General features: G+C 32.5%; 1 protein-coding gene across 3 annotated transcripts in view; it reads left to right on the top strand.

The window, feature by feature from the left end:
• Window positions 1-18330, top strand: part of LOC134718451 (tight junction protein ZO-1-like) — a 103744-nt gene that overhangs the window by 71016 nt on the left and 14398 nt on the right. For 2 of the 3 annotated variants that reach the window (XM_063580969.1, XM_063580968.1), the window contains exons 25-33: window positions 285-518; window positions 1290-1338; window positions 2462-2599; window positions 2963-3081; window positions 4161-4381; window positions 5712-5906; window positions 8416-8745; window positions 14699-14851; window positions 18124-18267. In XM_063580969.1, the coding sequence (XP_063437039.1) occupies window positions 285-518; window positions 1290-1338; window positions 2462-2599; window positions 2963-3081; window positions 4161-4381; window positions 5712-5906; window positions 8416-8745; window positions 14699-14851; window positions 18124-18267 (1583 nt within the window). The remainder of the gene's footprint in view (window positions 1-284; window positions 519-1289; window positions 1339-2461; window positions 2600-2962; window positions 3082-4160; window positions 4382-5711; window positions 5907-8415; window positions 8746-14698; window positions 14852-18123; window positions 18268-18330) is intronic. The other variant, XM_063580970.1, reaches the window with a different exon arrangement.

The following is an 18330-nucleotide window of genomic DNA, read 5'->3' as shown; positions in this document are numbered from 1 at the left end:
TAAAAGAAAATTTTCCACTAGAAATTATATGGTTCGCTGCTGACCCCCAACGGATCCATAGAGGGTTAGTTAAATTCATAGGGGGTGAGACCTCATAGAAGTAACCATAGTAACATTTTGTGTTTAGATATAAAGAAGATGTCAAATTTATCATGCTACTGTCAGGACTCATCTAAATAAGAAGTTGTGTGGTCATCATTTACTCAAGATGTCAAAAAATTAGTAAAAAAAAAAAAATTATAAAAATTCTATTTGTTTTTAATGTAATTCATTGACTTTTTCAGCCTGAAGACAATGTCCACGATGACTATTTGTTCCCAATGAACAGTCGTCTCAGTTTTGCTGGACCACGGGAAAGTGAGCAAGACTTGACTCGTCATAGGGATGAGTTTGAGTTCTCGCCCAAACATCGTCCACGATTAGTGAGGTCGTCATCTGATCCCAGCGTTAACACCATGGAAAAGATTCCTGGTATCCCTCCTTATCCTGCTCCGCCAAGTTATCGTAAACCATCGAGTGTAAGTACAATTAATATTATACCAATTCAGAATCTAAGGACTGGGTAATATCATTGATTTTACACCAAAATGAAAATAACGTTATTTCATTGGATGGATTTCCATTGTTTACAATGTTTTGAACCAATCACAACGTTTTGTTGTATGCTTTTGAAAAAATTACCCAGAATGCATTAGATTCTGAAACGGTGAATTGTTAAGGGTGAAAAAAATAAATTGTGGAAGATGAATATAAAGAAGATGTGGTATGATTGTCAATGAAACACCTTTCCACGAGAGACCAAATAACACAGAAATTAACAACTATAGGTCACCGTATGGCCTTCAACAATGAGCCAAACCCATACAGCATAGTCATCTATGAAAGACCATTCTTTATTCTTTTGCTTGGACAAAGGCTTCATTGCAGCCTAAAGGAAGTTAAGTGAACAATTTGTCCAGAGTTTTCATTTAAACCCATATACTAAAAAAATCAGTACCAGTAATCATTTAATTTTGCCGCAACAAAATTAAACCCTATCATACTGTCAATTCAGAAATTAATGCGAGGTTTTTATTATTGCGAGAAATGTGACTGAGTTGTAAACGCAATAATTTAAACTCGCATTTTGAAATATTTAATATGAATTTAACAGGATTTTTCTCAAAATTGCAAAATTTAAAATCGCATTTAAGTCTAAAATGACCAAATCGCAATAATAAATGCACGCAATAATTTCTGAATTTACAGTATATGATTTGCATTATATATTTTGTATTTTTTTTTTACAGCCGACGTCACCTGGGGGAGGCATGTATGATGACAGACGTTACGTTGATCGTAAGTTATCTCAATTTTGATTGGTTGTTTATTTACCCTTACCAACATATAAACCTAACAAGTCCATTATTTTAACTTGGCTGTTGGAATCTTTTTGTTTGTAGTTATTTTGTGTGGATGCTTGATATACCGTATAGCAGGTTATTTTCACGGGGTGTAAATTTTCGCTTATTTTCACAAAGAACAAAAATGCAAAAATAAATGCCGCCAATTTATAAGGGTATATGCAAATGTATTGATAAAACTCTTGAATCCGCCAAAATAATAACTGTCAATTTTTTTCGTATATCTTATTCAATGAAAATTGCGAAATTTTACACCCGTGAAAATAATCTGCTATACGGTAAATCTTGGTATACTGTAGATTCATTTATTTTAGTGAGAATCAATTTTTGTGGATTGACGGAAAATTGCATTTTCGTGCATATTTGTTTTTTGGTTATGCCAATCTCTGCAAACAATGCATGTAGAAAATTTACAATACGTTGAACATTTAAATTCGTGGTTAACCTGTACCCACGAAATCCCCAAAAATTTGTATCCAACTACTATTAATGAATCTACAGTAGTTGTATTTTCCGTCTTTGCTTCCTGCTCTTAGCTGGAAAGCCATGATTACAAAAATTTATCAAAAGAATAGTGGAATATTTATGAATTGTTAAAATAAAAGTGAATGTTTCGCTCTGAAGTATGGTATCTTTGTATATTACAAAAGTAAAATATATCACAGATTCATATATTAAACTCACCTTACTATAAATGTCTTACCATGATTCGATGAATAAACACATAAGTGTTTAAGTAGTAATATTGAGCGGATTGTTAGTACATATGAGACCCTAGAATCTATGAATTTAATAGGTTATATCCAGCATTTTATAAGATTATAACTGATTATATTGATGTGGGAGTGAAGGGGGGGGGGGGGGGGGGACTTCCAAACATTTATTTTAATAGAATACTGAATAGCCTTTTAGAAGCTTGATATATCGCACGCCTTTAACTTTGTAGATTGTGAATGCTTGAAAAACATTTAATTTTCATTAGAGATATATTTGAGTTTTCTTGCTTTAGCTAACCAGTGTGAGTTTTGTGTGTACTAACGTGACCATTTTATTTTCAGTTGACCAATCAGAGGATAGATATTACCCATCATACTATGCAAACAATATGTCGCCACGTCACCCTAGTCGAGCACATATTGATGCTTATGCCACAATTACTCCGCATGAACGACTTCGACCTTCTCTCCCTACTGATGGTAGGTTAAAACACAAATATTTTTATCTTGTAACACCAGCTGTAGTAGATTGTGTTAAAAGAATTATGAGGTTAAATGTGCTCGGTCAACTGTAAAAAGTATAAGACCTTTGTTTACTATTGTAAATTCTGAAATTTCTGCAATTTTTGTATTATTCCTGTGAACTCTTTAATTTCTTTGGTAGCGATTTTCATAAATTGAGGAAATATTGTAATTTTCATAATATTAGATTTTGTGGTTTTCCTCAAGTATGTGTACATGTGTGTGGAAAGATTAATTAATGTTTTGAGAACAGTATCTCATCCATGCTAAAATGGACTGTATGGATAATATGAATAAAATGTTTTGAACTTCTCATTGTAGAACGATGGTTTGATCCTGCTTACGACTTAAAGTCGGCACCAGATCATCGGAGAACTGATAGCGACCCTGCCCATAGATCATACCACAATTCTCATCCTCACATTCCAAATGATAATAAGGTAGGTCATCACCATGACAACAGATAGTGACCTTGCCTATTGATCATATTACAATTCTAATCCTAACATTCCAAATGATAATAAGGTAGGTCATCACCATGACAACAGATAGTGACCTTGCCCATAGATCATACCACAATTCTCATCCTCACATTCCAAATGATAATAAGGTAGGTCATCACCATGACAACAGACAGTAGTCTTGCCCATTGATCATTCCACAATTCTAATCCTCACATTCCAAATGATAAGGTGGGTCATCACCATGACAATAGATAGTGACCTTGCCCATTGATCATACCACAATTCTCATCCTCACATTCCAAATGATAATAAGGTAGGTCATCACCATGACAATAGATAGTGACCTTGCCCATCGATCATACCACAATTCTCATCCTCACATTCCAAATGATAATAAGGTAGGTCATCACCATGACAACAGATAGTGACCTTGCCAATAGATCATACCACAATTCTCATCCTCACATTCCAAATGATAATAAGGTAGGTCATCACCATGACAACAGAGAGTGACCTTGCCCATAGATCATACCACAATTCTAATCCTCACATTCCAAATGATAATAAGGTAGGTCATCACCATGACAATAGATAGTGACCTTGCCCATTGATCATACCACAATTCTCATCCTCACATTCCAAATGATAATAAGGTAGGTCATCACCATGACAACAGAGAGTGACCTTGCCCATAGATCATACCACAATTCTAATCCTCACATTCCAAATGATAATAAGGTAGGTCATCACCATGACAACAGAGAGTGACCTTGCCCATAGATCATACCACAATTCTCATCCTCGCATTCCAAATGATAATAAGGTGGGTCATCACCATGACAATAGATAATGACCTTGCCCATTGATCATACCACAAGGGTTATCCTCATATTCCAAATGATAATAAGGTAGGTTATCACGACAATTTGTTCTCTTCATTTATATCCTTTGTGATGTATTCCTCTAATTAAAGATATACATTTGACATATTGGTAAAGATTTGTGAAAAATTGCTTGTGAAAATGTTTGATGATAATTTTGTTTATTCTTTTCAGCCATTTCATGATAATGCCTCATTCAGTGGTGATTCCTACACACGATATACATCTCATCCAGCTAATAAACACGATGATTCAAAACTCAGAGAAAAATTTGGGACCAAAAATGTTCGTAACACATCACATGACCCATACAGATTTACACGGAGTACGGCTCACCCGGTGAATACAGCTAGTGTTGATAAATCAAAACTGTCAGATCTCACAGCACGATACAGGTGAGCTAGAATGCAATTAAGTCTGTAGTATAATATTTTGGTCTATAATTGTATTGTAATTTTAAGTTTTGCTCGTAGATAGATGTTAACAATAAATTTAAACCTCAAAAATATTTTAATCTTCAAAGATTATTTATATTAACATACTAGAAACAATGTAAAACCATCTTCATGAGACAAAAATCATGACAATATTTTCCCATGATACAAAACAATGAAAATATTTTGCCACGAGACAAAACCATGAAAATCTATTCCCCATGAGACAAAACCATGAAATCTACCCCTTGAGACAAAACCATGAAATCTACCCCTTGAGACAAAACCATGAAATCTACCCCTTGAGACAAAACCATGAAAGTCTATTGCCGTGAGACAAAACCGTGAAAATTTATTTCCGTGAGACAAAACCATGAAAATCTATTGCCGTGAGACAAAACCATGAAAATCTATTCACCATGAGACAAAACCATGAAATCTACCCCTTTAGACAAAACCATGAAAATCTATTTCCGTGAGACAAAACCATCAAAATCTATTTGCCATGAGACAAAACCATGAAATCTATCCGTTGAGACAAAACCATGAAAATCTATTGCCGTGAGACAAAACCATGAAATCTACCCTTTGGGACAAAACCATGAAAATCTATTGCCGTAAGACAAAACCATGAAAATAATAATTATATTGCCGTGAGACAAAACCATGAATATCTATCCCAAAGAAAAGATGAACCTTGTCCCAAACTTCCTTTTACATTTATAAGAAATAATCAACATCATTCTTTTATAGATACAAGAAAGATAAACCCAATCAAAATCATTGTTTTATACTTACAGGAAAGATGAACCCAATCAAAAGCCTCCTTTTATACTTACAGGAAAGATGAACCCAATCAAAATCATTCTTTTATAGATACAAGAAAGATGAACCCAATCAAAATCATTGTTTTATAGATACAAGAAAGATGAACCCAATCAAAATCATTGTTTTATAGATACAAGAAAGATGAACCCAATCAAAATCATTGTTTTATATTTACAGGAAAGATGTACCCAATCAAAAACCTCCTTTTATATTTACAGGAAAGATGTACCCAATCAAAAACCTCCTTTTATATTTACAGGAAAGATGAACCCAATCAAAAACATTGTTTAAATTTACAGGAAGGATGAACCCAATCAAAAACCTTCTTTTATATTTACAGGAAAGATAATCCCAATCAAAATCATTGTTTTATATTTACAGGAAGGATGAACCCAATCAAAATCATTGTTTTATAGATACAAGAAAGATGAACCCAATCAAAATCATTGTTTTATATTTACAGGAAGGATGAACCCAATCAAAAACCTCGTTCATTATCAACATCTCGTCTTCCAACTTCACCACAGAATCCTCCATCATCCATCGATCAACCACAGAAAAAGGTTCCACCACCCGTACCCGTCAAAACTTATAACCTTAAAGAACGAGGCATAGAACCTGATGAACTCAAAATGAGGAACTATGAAAACACAAACAGGTAGGGATGGATATTTACAAGTTAGTTTTTGTCTTTTCTGTTATAGGGACATTATTTCTGTCCCTATCCAATATAACCTCATTTTCCAGTGGCAATCCAAATTTCCCCGATCTTTATCATGGATGGGCTTTATTACACGACCTACCTATTGTGTTTATTGTTAATTTGTTTTCGTCCTGACCATGTATGAAATATTTGCCACTGGACGTTAAGCCACCAACAATCAATCAATATAGGGACATTATAAAGCATGGAAATTTTTATATAATTTGTCAATTGTTGAAAAATGAATGACAGGAGAGAAATCATTTGTGGCATAGAGAGTGTACCTCTTGATCAGAATTTAAAAATTTTTGGTTTGAATCATCATAATAATTAAGCATTTTTTATGATAGATATTTTGGACATTTGTGCCCACTTTTTTCAGATTTGACCTTGAATGTTGACCTTCAGGATTATTTGATGTCATTTGGTTTCTGTCTTGTTGACATTTACATAATGTCTCCTTTACTCATATTGGTTCTGAAATAAATGTGTCAAATCAAAATATGTTCCTCTGCAATGATCTCCTTTGATTAGCTTGTATATAGCTTAATATCAAATTTGTTTATTGCTTTTCCATTATTTCAAAATTTTGACGTTTTATTTACTACCAGACTTATACACACCCAAATGTTATTCCTAGATTATATCACCTTTTATTCATATTGTATAAAAATATCTTATATCATACAATACATATATGTACTCAAATCTTAATTAAACTTTGAATAAAAAACTTCAAATATGATATAGTTTATAGATTTACATTTTAATTATGAAATCACTGTAACATTTTTTCTGTCTATGAAGAAATAACATAAAAAAGGGTGCACACTGAATAATGCCTGTAGTTTTTGTCGAGCCTGCAACTTTTGTTGCAGAAAGCTCGACATAGGGATAGTGATCCGGCGGCGGCGTTAGCTAACTTCTTAAAAGCTTTATATTTAAGAAGCTGGAAGACCTGTATGCTTCATACTTTGTATATAGATGCCTCATGTTACGAAGTTTCCGTCAGTCACATGTCCAATGTCCTTGACCTCATTTTCATGGTTCAGTGACCACTGGAAAAAAAAGTTCAGATTTTTTGTAATGTTGAATTCTCTCTTATTATAAGTAATAGGATTACTATATTTGGTATGTGGATACCTTGCAAGGTCCTCATGCCCGTCAGACAGTTTTCACTTGACCTCGACCTCATTTCATGGATCAGTGAACAAGGTTAAGTTTTGGTGGTCAAGTCCATATCTCAGATAATATAAGCAATAGGACTAGTATATTCGGTGTATGGAAGGACTGTAAGGTGTACATGATTAACTGGCAGGTTTCATCTGACCTTGACCTCATTTTCATGGTTCAGTGGTTATAGTTAAGTTTTTGTGTTTTGGTCTGTTTTTCCTATACTTTATGCAATAGGTCTACAATATTTGTTGTATGGAATGATTGTAAGGTGTACATGTCTAGCGGGCAAATGTCATTTGACCTTGACCTCATTTTCATGGTTCAGTGGTTATAGTTAAGTTTTTGTGTTTTGGTCTGTTTTTCTTATACTTTATGCAATAGGTCTACTATATGTGTTGCATGGAATGATTGTAAGGTGTATATGTCTTGCGGGCAGATGTCATTTGACCTTGACCTCATTTTCATGGTTCAGTGGTTATAGTTAAGTTTTTGAGTTTTGGTCTTTTTATCTAATATTATATGCCAAAGGTCAACTATATTTGGTGTATGGAAATATTTTATGATCTATATGTCAGTCCTGCACGTTTTATTTGACCATGACCTTAATTTTACGGTTCATTGCTCAGTGTTAAGTTTTTGTGTTTTGGTCTAATTTTTTTAAACTATAAGTAATAGGTCAACTATATTTAATGTATGGAAGCATTGTTAGCTGTACATGTCTGCCTGGCATGGTTCATCTGACCTTGACCTCATTTTCATGGTTCATTAGTCTTTGTTACGCTGTCTTGGTTAATGTTAAGTTTATGTGACAGTTGTAATAAAGCTTTATACTTAGGACTATCAACATAATATCAATGATTAGTAAAGAAGGCGAGACATTTCAGTGTGTGCACTCTTGTTTATATTATTTATAGTTATTCCTTTGGTAATAGCCGTATTTTAAGGAAATGAATTTGAAGACAAACTAAATTGGTGCCATGACCTGATCATTTTAAGGTGTATTGAATTTGTCATCAAAGTGAGAGGGTTAGCGCTACAAAACCAGGTTTAATCCACCATTTTCTACATTTGAAAATGCCTGTACCAAGTCAGGAATATGACAGTTCTTATCAATTCGTTTTTGATGGTTATATGATTTTGCCATGTGATTATGGACTTTCCGAATTGATTTTCCTCAGTACTTTTGTGATTTTACTTTTTAGCACCACATTCATGTACATGTATTTGCTTAGCTTAATTTGTATTTCTGCTTTTTATTTCCATTGAGCTTTATTCACTGCTTTTGCAGATCTTATAACTATAATGATGGTAGCGCATACGCCACAGTAAACAAACCTGACCGTTACCATAGCGATGAAAATCCATATGATTATGTCGTACCTAGATCTGGTTACCCACGACAACAGCAAACAGCACCGCCACCTCATCAAAGCCATTATGCTAAACCTTTCACAGGAAGTCCCAATAGGGGAGGTAACTCTGGCAGATATTTTGAGAATCAAATTTACATGGACACTAAAGATTTAGAAAAACTGAAATCTGTTCAGCCTGATCATCGTGGCAACCAGGAATATTACTCACGTGACCCTGGATATGTTAGTCCAGGAGATCGACCAAGGTGAGAATTTTGACCTTGAACTTTGACACTCATGGCTGCTTTCACTCAGTACTTACAAGGATAGTTAACTGATTATTTTTACAGAAATAACACAGGTTTTTGGTTGTCATACTAAAATCACACATTTTTTAATTATTTTTGAAATTCTTACTTTAATATCCTCCATCATTAATCCTAGGGTGAATACAGAATTAAATTGAGAATAGCTTCAATCTTATTGGCTTATTTCAGTATTTTTAAATAATACAAAGAAATACATTTTTTACACAATACTTTTTTTAATGGTTTTCATATAGTTTAATTGTTGTTTTGCATGGCTTGCCATTTTATCTTAAGATATATTTAAAATGACAAGCATATAAATTGACAATTTATTTTTGTGGAATATCCAAATATATAATGAACAACTCAATTTGAAATTAAAACTAGTATTTTATATAGAACAATTTGAAATATTTACATGATCTCTGAAAAGTATTTTTAAAAATTGCAAAATATAACATGTATAAATATTTTACGCATCACATATTTTATATGGTTTACATCACCATAATCAATACTGATCTGTACACTTATATGGTACATTGCTGTTTTATGTGTCTTTTTTTGGTTGTTGGCTGTACTAACATTCTATCAATACAATATATCTACCTTTTGTTTCTTGCAGTAGATTAGAATAGCATGGCCCTCTCATCTCATGACCGCTGCATGCTTGTTATAATACTGGAGTCAGTGCACAAGTTATCTCCCTTTATAAGAGTTATCTCCCCTAGACAGTGATGAATTTTCTCCCATGTATATCATGGCCCTCTCATCTCATGACCGCTAGTTATAATACTGGAGTAACCTCCCTTTATAATAGTTATCTCCCCTAGACAGTTTAAAAATGTCTCCTATGCATAGCGTGGACCTCTCATCTCATGACAGCTGCATGCTTGTTATAATGCACAAGTAACCTCCCTTTATAAGTGTTATCTCCCCTAGACAGTGAAGAAATGTCTCTTATGAATAGTGTGACCCTCTGATCTCATGACAGCTACATGCTTGTTATATACTGGAGTCAGTGCACAAGTAACCTCCCTTTAAAACGGTTATCTCCCCTAGACAGTGAAGAAATGTCTCTTATGAATAGTGTGACCCTCTGATCTCATGACAGCTGCATGCTTGTTATAATACTGGAGTCAGTGCACAAGTACCCTCCCTTTACAACAGTTATCTGCAATATAAATTACCTCCCTTGTATATTGACTTACCTCCCCTATGTAACTGATAATCAACCAATATAACACTGTGTTAATTATAGCTGTTCTGGAAAATAATGAAAGAATGTAGGATTTCAGAACTTATTATAGGATTGATGCGGAAAACATTCAATTTTAAAAAACAACAACTTATTCAAAATTTATTTTGTAATTTAACAACCTTCAGAATATTGTAAGTTATAAGAATTTAAGATTAACTGCTTAATTGATATTTATCATGAGCAACAGGAAGGATGCCACATGTGGAGCAGGATATGCTTACCCTTCCGGAGCATCTTGGCTCACATCAGGTTCTTATTTTGTTTTTTAGTTTCCATGTATTCTTTTCTTCAACTTATTAGTTTTGGTATTTTGCTTTGATATTGTTGATCCCTCTTCATAGGAGATTTGCTTGTCTCTTTGATATCTGTGTAGTCTGTTCTTCTTCTATGACTATTTTGCACTAGTTTGGTGAATTGGAAATGAAAAGTTAAAAAGATTCTAAACACAAAAATAAGATAGGAATGGTGTTTGTGTATGAAACTTTAACATAGGTTACGTAAGCATCAGAACATAGGTTACTTAGTAACAGAATATAGGTTACTATGTAACAGAATATAGGTTACTAAGCAACAGAATAAAGATTACTAAGCAACAGAACATAGAGTAACTTCCAGACTGTCATGGTCTAATTTGGACTCTTCCTTCAAGTTCTGTAAAGTATGTAACTCCATCCAGCAGTCATGAATAAAAAACAGCAAATGAAGGCCATGCTTTTCTCCTCAAATATTTCAATAAAAAAATTGTCCCATTATTTTTACATCTGACAGTAAAAACGACAGTGAATGTTTCGTCATTTTAGATTTCAGTGCATGAAATAAAGTAAACATAAGATAACTTTTGTGCAAAATTTCAACATTTAGAACTTAACTTATTTAGAAGTTTTACAAGAAAACTGTGCCATCAAGAAATGGTCTATTGTCCCTCTATTTGAACCCAAACTGAAAGTAAGGGTTAAAGTCTACTGTAAGAAAGAAAGTCTATATGTGTATTTATACAGTGTTAATATTTTCTTGTGTATTTCACCTTTTTGTAGTGTTCTGTTAACATGAATCGGAACACATTTTCAATAATATTAGGCCAAAAAAAATTATATGTCTGTTTCCTGTTTCCCGACCAACCCTGACTCAAAGCCCCCCAACCCTAGATCTTTTTATAGATCTTTTTATTCAATACCGGAAAAAAAATGTTTCTGATCTGATCAAGATCCGTATTTTACTATACCCAAACAATCAAAATGGCTGCTCTCAGCACAAATGTGCTACAAATTAAGGTTTAAAAAATGTCGGCACTGAGGGGATTTTTCAATTAAAGCTTCTTTAAAGAGATTAAATGATTAAAGGGTACAGGACCCTAACCAAAAACAACATTTAACCATCTGCAAATCTGGCAGGGAGTGCAAAAATGATAATAATAAAAAAAAATCCCGACCTATATAGCTACGGACCTTGATTTTTTTGCCTTGGCAGCAGGAAACAGACATTTATTTTTTTTGGCCTTAACATAGCAATTTATTTTGGATTATATTCAATCTGTACAATATTATGTAGATTTTAAAGAAGTTTAGATTTTTTTATTTCATTATTTGGAGAATTTATTATAGGCCTGTAATGGGAGAAATTATTTTACAAATTTAATTGGAGAATGAATTATAGGCCTGTAAAGGGAGAAATTATTTAAATATCTAATTAGAGAATGAATATAGGTTTGTAAATTATTTTACAAATTTAATTGCATAGATGCCAACCATTACGATTTTTCCGTAGTTTTTCCGATTTTGCGATACAAACTACGCTATTACGGTCAAAGTCGAATAGTTACGGATTCCCAATCATCGCCGTTCAATTTTGTAAATCGCGGATTTTTATCATTACTTTTCCGTCCTGGTCCGGTATTTAGAAAACGACAATGTAATGTTTCCGGTTTCTCGGGAGTTATCAACCTATTGATGGGAACTAACTGACTTCCGAAGAGGAAAACTTGCATTTTATGAAGTAGCTTTCCCCCTTTCTCTACTTCTCCTTGACAAAACGAAAATGTACGAGTCAAGAACATCTAAACAATTAATGAATGGAATTCATACTACAGACAACATGTTGAACGACAAATTTTAGTGCACATCATTTTGCAACCACTCGTCAGTAATTTTTATTGGTAAATGCAAGTTTTTGAATGATTACTGAAAACTTTTCAAAAATACGGAAAATTTGATAGTTTGTTACTGATTGTCTGAAAAGGGGTTGGCATCTATGTAATTGGAGAATTTATTATAGGCCTGTAACAAAAGAACTTATTTTACAAATTTAATTGGAACAATAATTATAGGCTTGTAAAGGGAGAAATTATTTTACAATTTTATTTGGAGAATTAATTATAGGCTTGTAAAGGGAGAAATTACTTTACAATTTTATTTGGAGAATTAATTATAGGCTTGTAAAGGGAGAAATTATTTTACAATTTTATTTGGAACAATAATTATAGGCCTGTAACAAAAGAACTTATTTTACAAATTTATTTAATTGGGGAAAATATTTATGTTAGACATTTTACAATTTCCATATCATAATAAATTTTGATACATATTTAACATATCAGGAATTACATATACAGAGTAAATTTGGCCAGTTAAGACACATACATTTATTTCACAATTGGTCATATTTATTGTCATATCGAATGGTTGTTTACATTAGGAGGACACCTCCATTAATTAATGAAATACTTATTTTTATATGAAAAACGATCAAGAAATTTTTTGTCTATTTTGACAAACTTTAATTGTATTTTTACATTTAGAAAAAAATAATTTTCTTTTGTCCTTTTTGACAATATTTTTTATAAAACTGCTGGTTAGCTTTTTTTGAAAATTTATATATTATAAGATTCTCAAGTAGTCTTGATACACAAGTTGTTTTTTTATGTATAGATTTAATGAATTTTATTGTGTACATCTATCTGCTGTTAACAATGTGTACATACTGACTTATAAAAATAGAAATAACGAAACTTTAATAAAATTTATCAAACTACTCTTTCCTTTTAATCCATCATGACTGCTGGAAGGTTACACAGATTAACACATAGGCGGATCCAAGGGGGGGAACATGGTCCCCCTTTTGTAGGAAAAATTTGGTTGATTATATACTAGGGAATGAGTGAAGCATGTCTGAAGCGGGCTCCCCCTTAGGAAAAGTTCTGGATCTGCCACTGTAACATATTTTGGACTGGGTAGCACTAATGTTAATTAGCATCTTATGATCTTTAAATTTTAAGTATTATTTAAATAACTAAAAAAATCAACAGATTTAATTAACACTTAACATTTAATTGATGTTTAATGTTAATTAAGAGCAACCCATTTTTGGATGTGGTGAAATTGTGTAGTATCTATTTCATCCTTTATCTAATGTTACCCAACTGCATGTTAAAATACCCCCTGTATAAATTTAACCCAACTGCATCTTGAAGTGCCCAGTCTTATTTTGATATCCAACTGCATGCTGAAATGCTCTGTTATGCAATACTTTTTTTTTTTTTTTTTTTTTTTTTTTTTATTTGGTCGGGTTGTTGTCTCTTTGACACATTCCCCATTTCCATTCTCAATTTGATTGTCTCATATTTTGGTACATTAAGGAGTTTGGTGTTGATTAATGGTAATATCAGTGACAAACTCTGTGTACAAGTGACAAACTCTGTGTACAAGTGACAAACTCTGTGTACAAGTGACAAACTCTGTGTACAAGTGACATGTGGTGCTGATTAATGGTAATATCAGTGACAAACTCTGTGTACAAGTGACATGTGGTGCTGATTAATGGTAATATCAGTGACAAACTCTGTGTACAAGTGACAAACTCTGTGTACAAGTGACAAACTCTATGTACAAGTGACATGTGGTGCTGATTAACGGTAATATCAGTGACAAACTCTGTGTACAAGTGGTATACTGTGTACCTTTGTGTCAAGACTATTTCCAGTAACTTGTCAGTTTAGATTTTCCATCTTGATTTTTATGAAGACACATTTGTATTTTCTTCCAGGTTGGGGTTCCTTGGATTTGTATAGTGTTTTTTTCAACATAAAGAAAACAATATTATATCTACACTTCACATTTCTCAACTAGGTATCAAGGCTTTCCAGAATACATGGTGTTCATTATTAAATCAGGGAGATACCTGGTTTATATCTGAGTATGTCAAGTCATTTGTTGTCGAATACCTCATTCAACGTGTTAAGTCAAACCTGCTGTGAAGGTCATCTAAATTAAATGAATTTTAGGGTGAAGGTCATCTCAATTGAGAGAATTCTGTGATGTAGGGTCATCTTAATTCAGTAAAAACAATTCTTGTTTAAATTCTTTTACACTGGTTATTTTCTGGCCATTTATATTTTTGCTATTTGGTGTGTGCCAAGACTCTGTTTTGATAGCCGTACTTTAACCTATAATGGTTTACTTTTTACACATTGTGACTTGGATAGAGAGTTGTCTTATTGGCACTCATACCACATCTTCTTATATCTATGTCACTGATGAGTTTTTTGTAGACGAAAAGTGTGTCTGGCATTAACATAAAATTTCAATCCTGTTATCTATGATGAGTTTATTGAATATCATCAATAGATTAGTTATATCCTTCAGTGTAAAATTTCAGAACTGACGATGAATTAAATTCACTTAAACGAGCTGAATATCGTAAAAGCTGGACTGGTCCCCCAGAAAGACAAACCAGAAAATTTTCATCTTATGCTAAGTTAGTTACGCCAGGATTTTATGGAGGTCGTTCTAAATCTCAGGAGAACATACGGTAATGATGAGACTTCGATCACGGAGAATTTGTCATCTGCTAAATAAATTGTTTTACAGTGGATTCATTAATTATCATGAGTACCAATTTTCATGGATTGAAGAAAAAATGCATTTTTTGGCGGTTATTATTATTGCATGCATTTATCATTGTGATTTTATCATTTTAGACTTAAATGTGATTTTAATTTTTTTCAATATTGAGAAAAATCCTATTTAATTCATTTTAAAAATTTCAACATGCGAGTTTAAATTATGGCGATTTTATATACATGTGTAACAGGGTTGCATTTTTCGCAATAATAAAAAAGCGCCATAATTTCTGAATTTACAGTATGTTGTTTTGCCAATTCTACATACAAGTCTACAGAAAATTTGTTTTCAGTTTCTAAAAAAATTAATTCATTGGTAACCTTTCAGTAACATAATTCATGAAAATTAATATCATGTGAATGATGATGAATGCTCAGTATTAACAAAATTACATGTATACTAAAAGTCAGAAGAAATGCAACACTTTCTGTGTCATTCTGGTCTGAATACAAGAGTTATCTTAATCTAAAAATGTCTTGAAAAAAATCCAAAAATGGAATCTAATTAAATACATTTTGATGTGCACTTTTAATAGAAAATAGTAACTTTGTTCTTAAACCATTAAAATAAACTTTCCTCATTATAATAATGCTATAGCAGATAACAAACTTTTTCACCGTTCAGTATTATAGTCCCAGAAAAAATTAATGGATTTAACAGACACTGAATATTTTTTGTGATAAAATAAGACGCCAATTAAGCAACCCTGTGACTAAACCAAAAGACATATAGAGAGCAACATACCAAGAAAATCTTTGATAACAAGTGTCTCAGAACAAACATTAATGATTGCAGCATTTTCAAAACAATAGAAATCAACCCTTTATAATGCTATCCTACAACATAAACTGATCTTTGTAAACAGAATGATATAATCTATGCCCCATCGTGTTGCATTTCTACTAACGTGATATATATACAAACAGTGTTTAGATACATTTTTTGGCTGTGACAAATTCTCCCAACAAGAAATATAGTCTCAGTTTATTAGATGCTTTGGAATTTGGGCTGGTGTCACATGGTTTTGGGTTACTGTCACATCGTTTTGGCTGGTATCACATGGTTTTACGCATTTATTGTACATACCACACACAGAATGTGCATGCACACTAGAAGGAATGCACTACATTTATAGCATATTTATAAAAAAAAGAAATGAAAAATATTTTGCATGACAGATTGGCAATGGAAGTTTGGTAAATGAAAAGTTATAAATTTGCTGCATGACTGCATGATGCTGGGTAGTCCAAATAATTTTGATGTCTTGAAAGGCTATTATAATTTTTTTCTTTGACGCCTTAATTCGAAATAAGGCGTCAAGGAAAAAAAAATATAATAAATAGCCTTTCAATTATTTGGAGTATTTTGGACTAGATGATGGGTGTAGGTAATAGTCTTGTTTAACCTTTGTATTTTAACAGTACAGTAATCAGACAGATAGAATATATAGTAAATATCAACAAACATTACAGTAAAATCACTTATAAATCTACCATGTTCAGAAATTATTGTGTTGTTTTTATTATTGCGAAAAAATCCAACAGGGTTATGATCGCAATAATTTCAAATTGCATTTTGAAATTCTTTATATGATTTTAAAAGGATTTTTCTCAATATCCCAAAAAATAAAATCACATTTTTTTGTCTCCAATGACAAAATCGCAATAATAGATGCATGCAGTAATTTCTGAATTAACAGTAGTTAAATCAATTCACACACCAAAAAAAAATAATTTGGGATATATAGGAATCACCCTTGTCTGTCTGTCTGTCTGTACATTATCAGTGAAACTCATCCTACAAGTAAAAACACAAAAATACCAAAGTCTGAGGAAAATTCTAAACAAAAAGTTCTTTTTCAAATGACAAAATCAAAAGCTTAAACACATCAAACTAATGGATAACAACTGTCATATTCTTGACTAAGTAGTGGCATTTTCTGATGTAGAAAATGATGAATCATACCTGGTTTTATAGCAAGCTAAACCTCTCACTTGTGTTACAGTCACATAAAATTCCTTAATATTGACAACGTTGTGTGAACAGAACAAACAGACATAATAGATTAAAATGTCAAAAAATGGTTTATACAGACAATAGTGTGTTAATCACTATGAAACAAACATATGTAAAAAAGAAACACAAATTGTGTCTGTTGAACATTTGGATTAATAAATGCATGCCCAAATTTCCATATTTACTGATGCTGATGTTTATAACTGATCTTGAGTCTCTGTGGTATTTATTTTATAGTCACAGGCAATTTTGAAGAGAGCATATCTGGTTATTAAGTCAAAATTGGTATTTTCAGAGCATGTTTAAAACTAACTTAAAGGGAAGCATCTCAAAAGGAGTGAAATGATACTTTATTGGGGAGGAACTCAATGAATATATAAAGGTTACTTTATAGGGGAGCATCTCAAGAGTATATACATTCAACTTTATAGGGGAGCATCTGAAGAGTATATTACAATTAGTTAAGAGGGGAGCATCGCAAGAGTATATACCAATTACTTTATAGGGGAGCATCTCAAGAGTATATTACAATTACTTAATAGGGGAGCATCTCAAGGGTATATATACCAATTACTGTATAGGGAAGCATCTGAAGAGTATATAAATGTTTCTTTATGGGGAAGATCACAAGAGCATATATGTAACAGTTACTTTACAGGGTAACATCTCAAGAGTATATAATTGTCTTTATTTATTAAAATGTAACTTTATAGGGGAGCATTTCAAGGGTTTATGAATGTTACTTTATACATGTTATAGGGGTAGGATCTAAAGAGTACATAAATGTTACTTTATAGGGGAGGATCTCAAGAGAACATACATGTTTCTTTATAAAGGAGATCTCAAGAGTATATAAATGTTTCTTTATAAAGGAGATCTCAAGAGTATATAAATGTTTTTTTATGAGGGAGCATCTCAAGATTAGATACATGTTACTTTATAGGGGAGGATCTCAAGAGAACATACATGTTTCTTTATAAAGGAGATCTCAAGAGTTTCTAAATGTTACTTTAAAGGGGAGCATGTTAAGAGTACATAAATGTTTCTTTATAAGGGAACATCTCACGAATATATAAATAATTCTTTATGAGGGAGCATCTCAAGAGTACATAAATGTTTCTTTATGAGGGAGCATCTCAAGAGTACATAAATGTTTCTTTATAGGGGAGGATCTCAAGATGCTAATGATAGCGATGACAGAGGTAGTGCTTTTGAAGCTTACAGAAAACCACAGTTATCAACGTTTGGTAAATCAGACTCTCCCCATAGTCCTGTTGTCTCAACAAACGGACCCATGAAAAATTACAGGTAAATATACAGGCTATACAAATAAAGATGTATATGTAAACATGATATAATTGCATTATGGAG

This window comes from Mytilus trossulus, chromosome 5 (assembly GCF_036588685.1).
Source record: "Mytilus trossulus isolate FHL-02 chromosome 5, PNRI_Mtr1.1.1.hap1, whole genome shotgun sequence".
In the NCBI taxonomy this organism is placed as follows: Eukaryota; Metazoa; Mollusca; class Bivalvia; order Mytilida; family Mytilidae; genus Mytilus; species Mytilus trossulus.
This window is presented reverse-complemented; position numbering and strand designations above follow the sequence as displayed.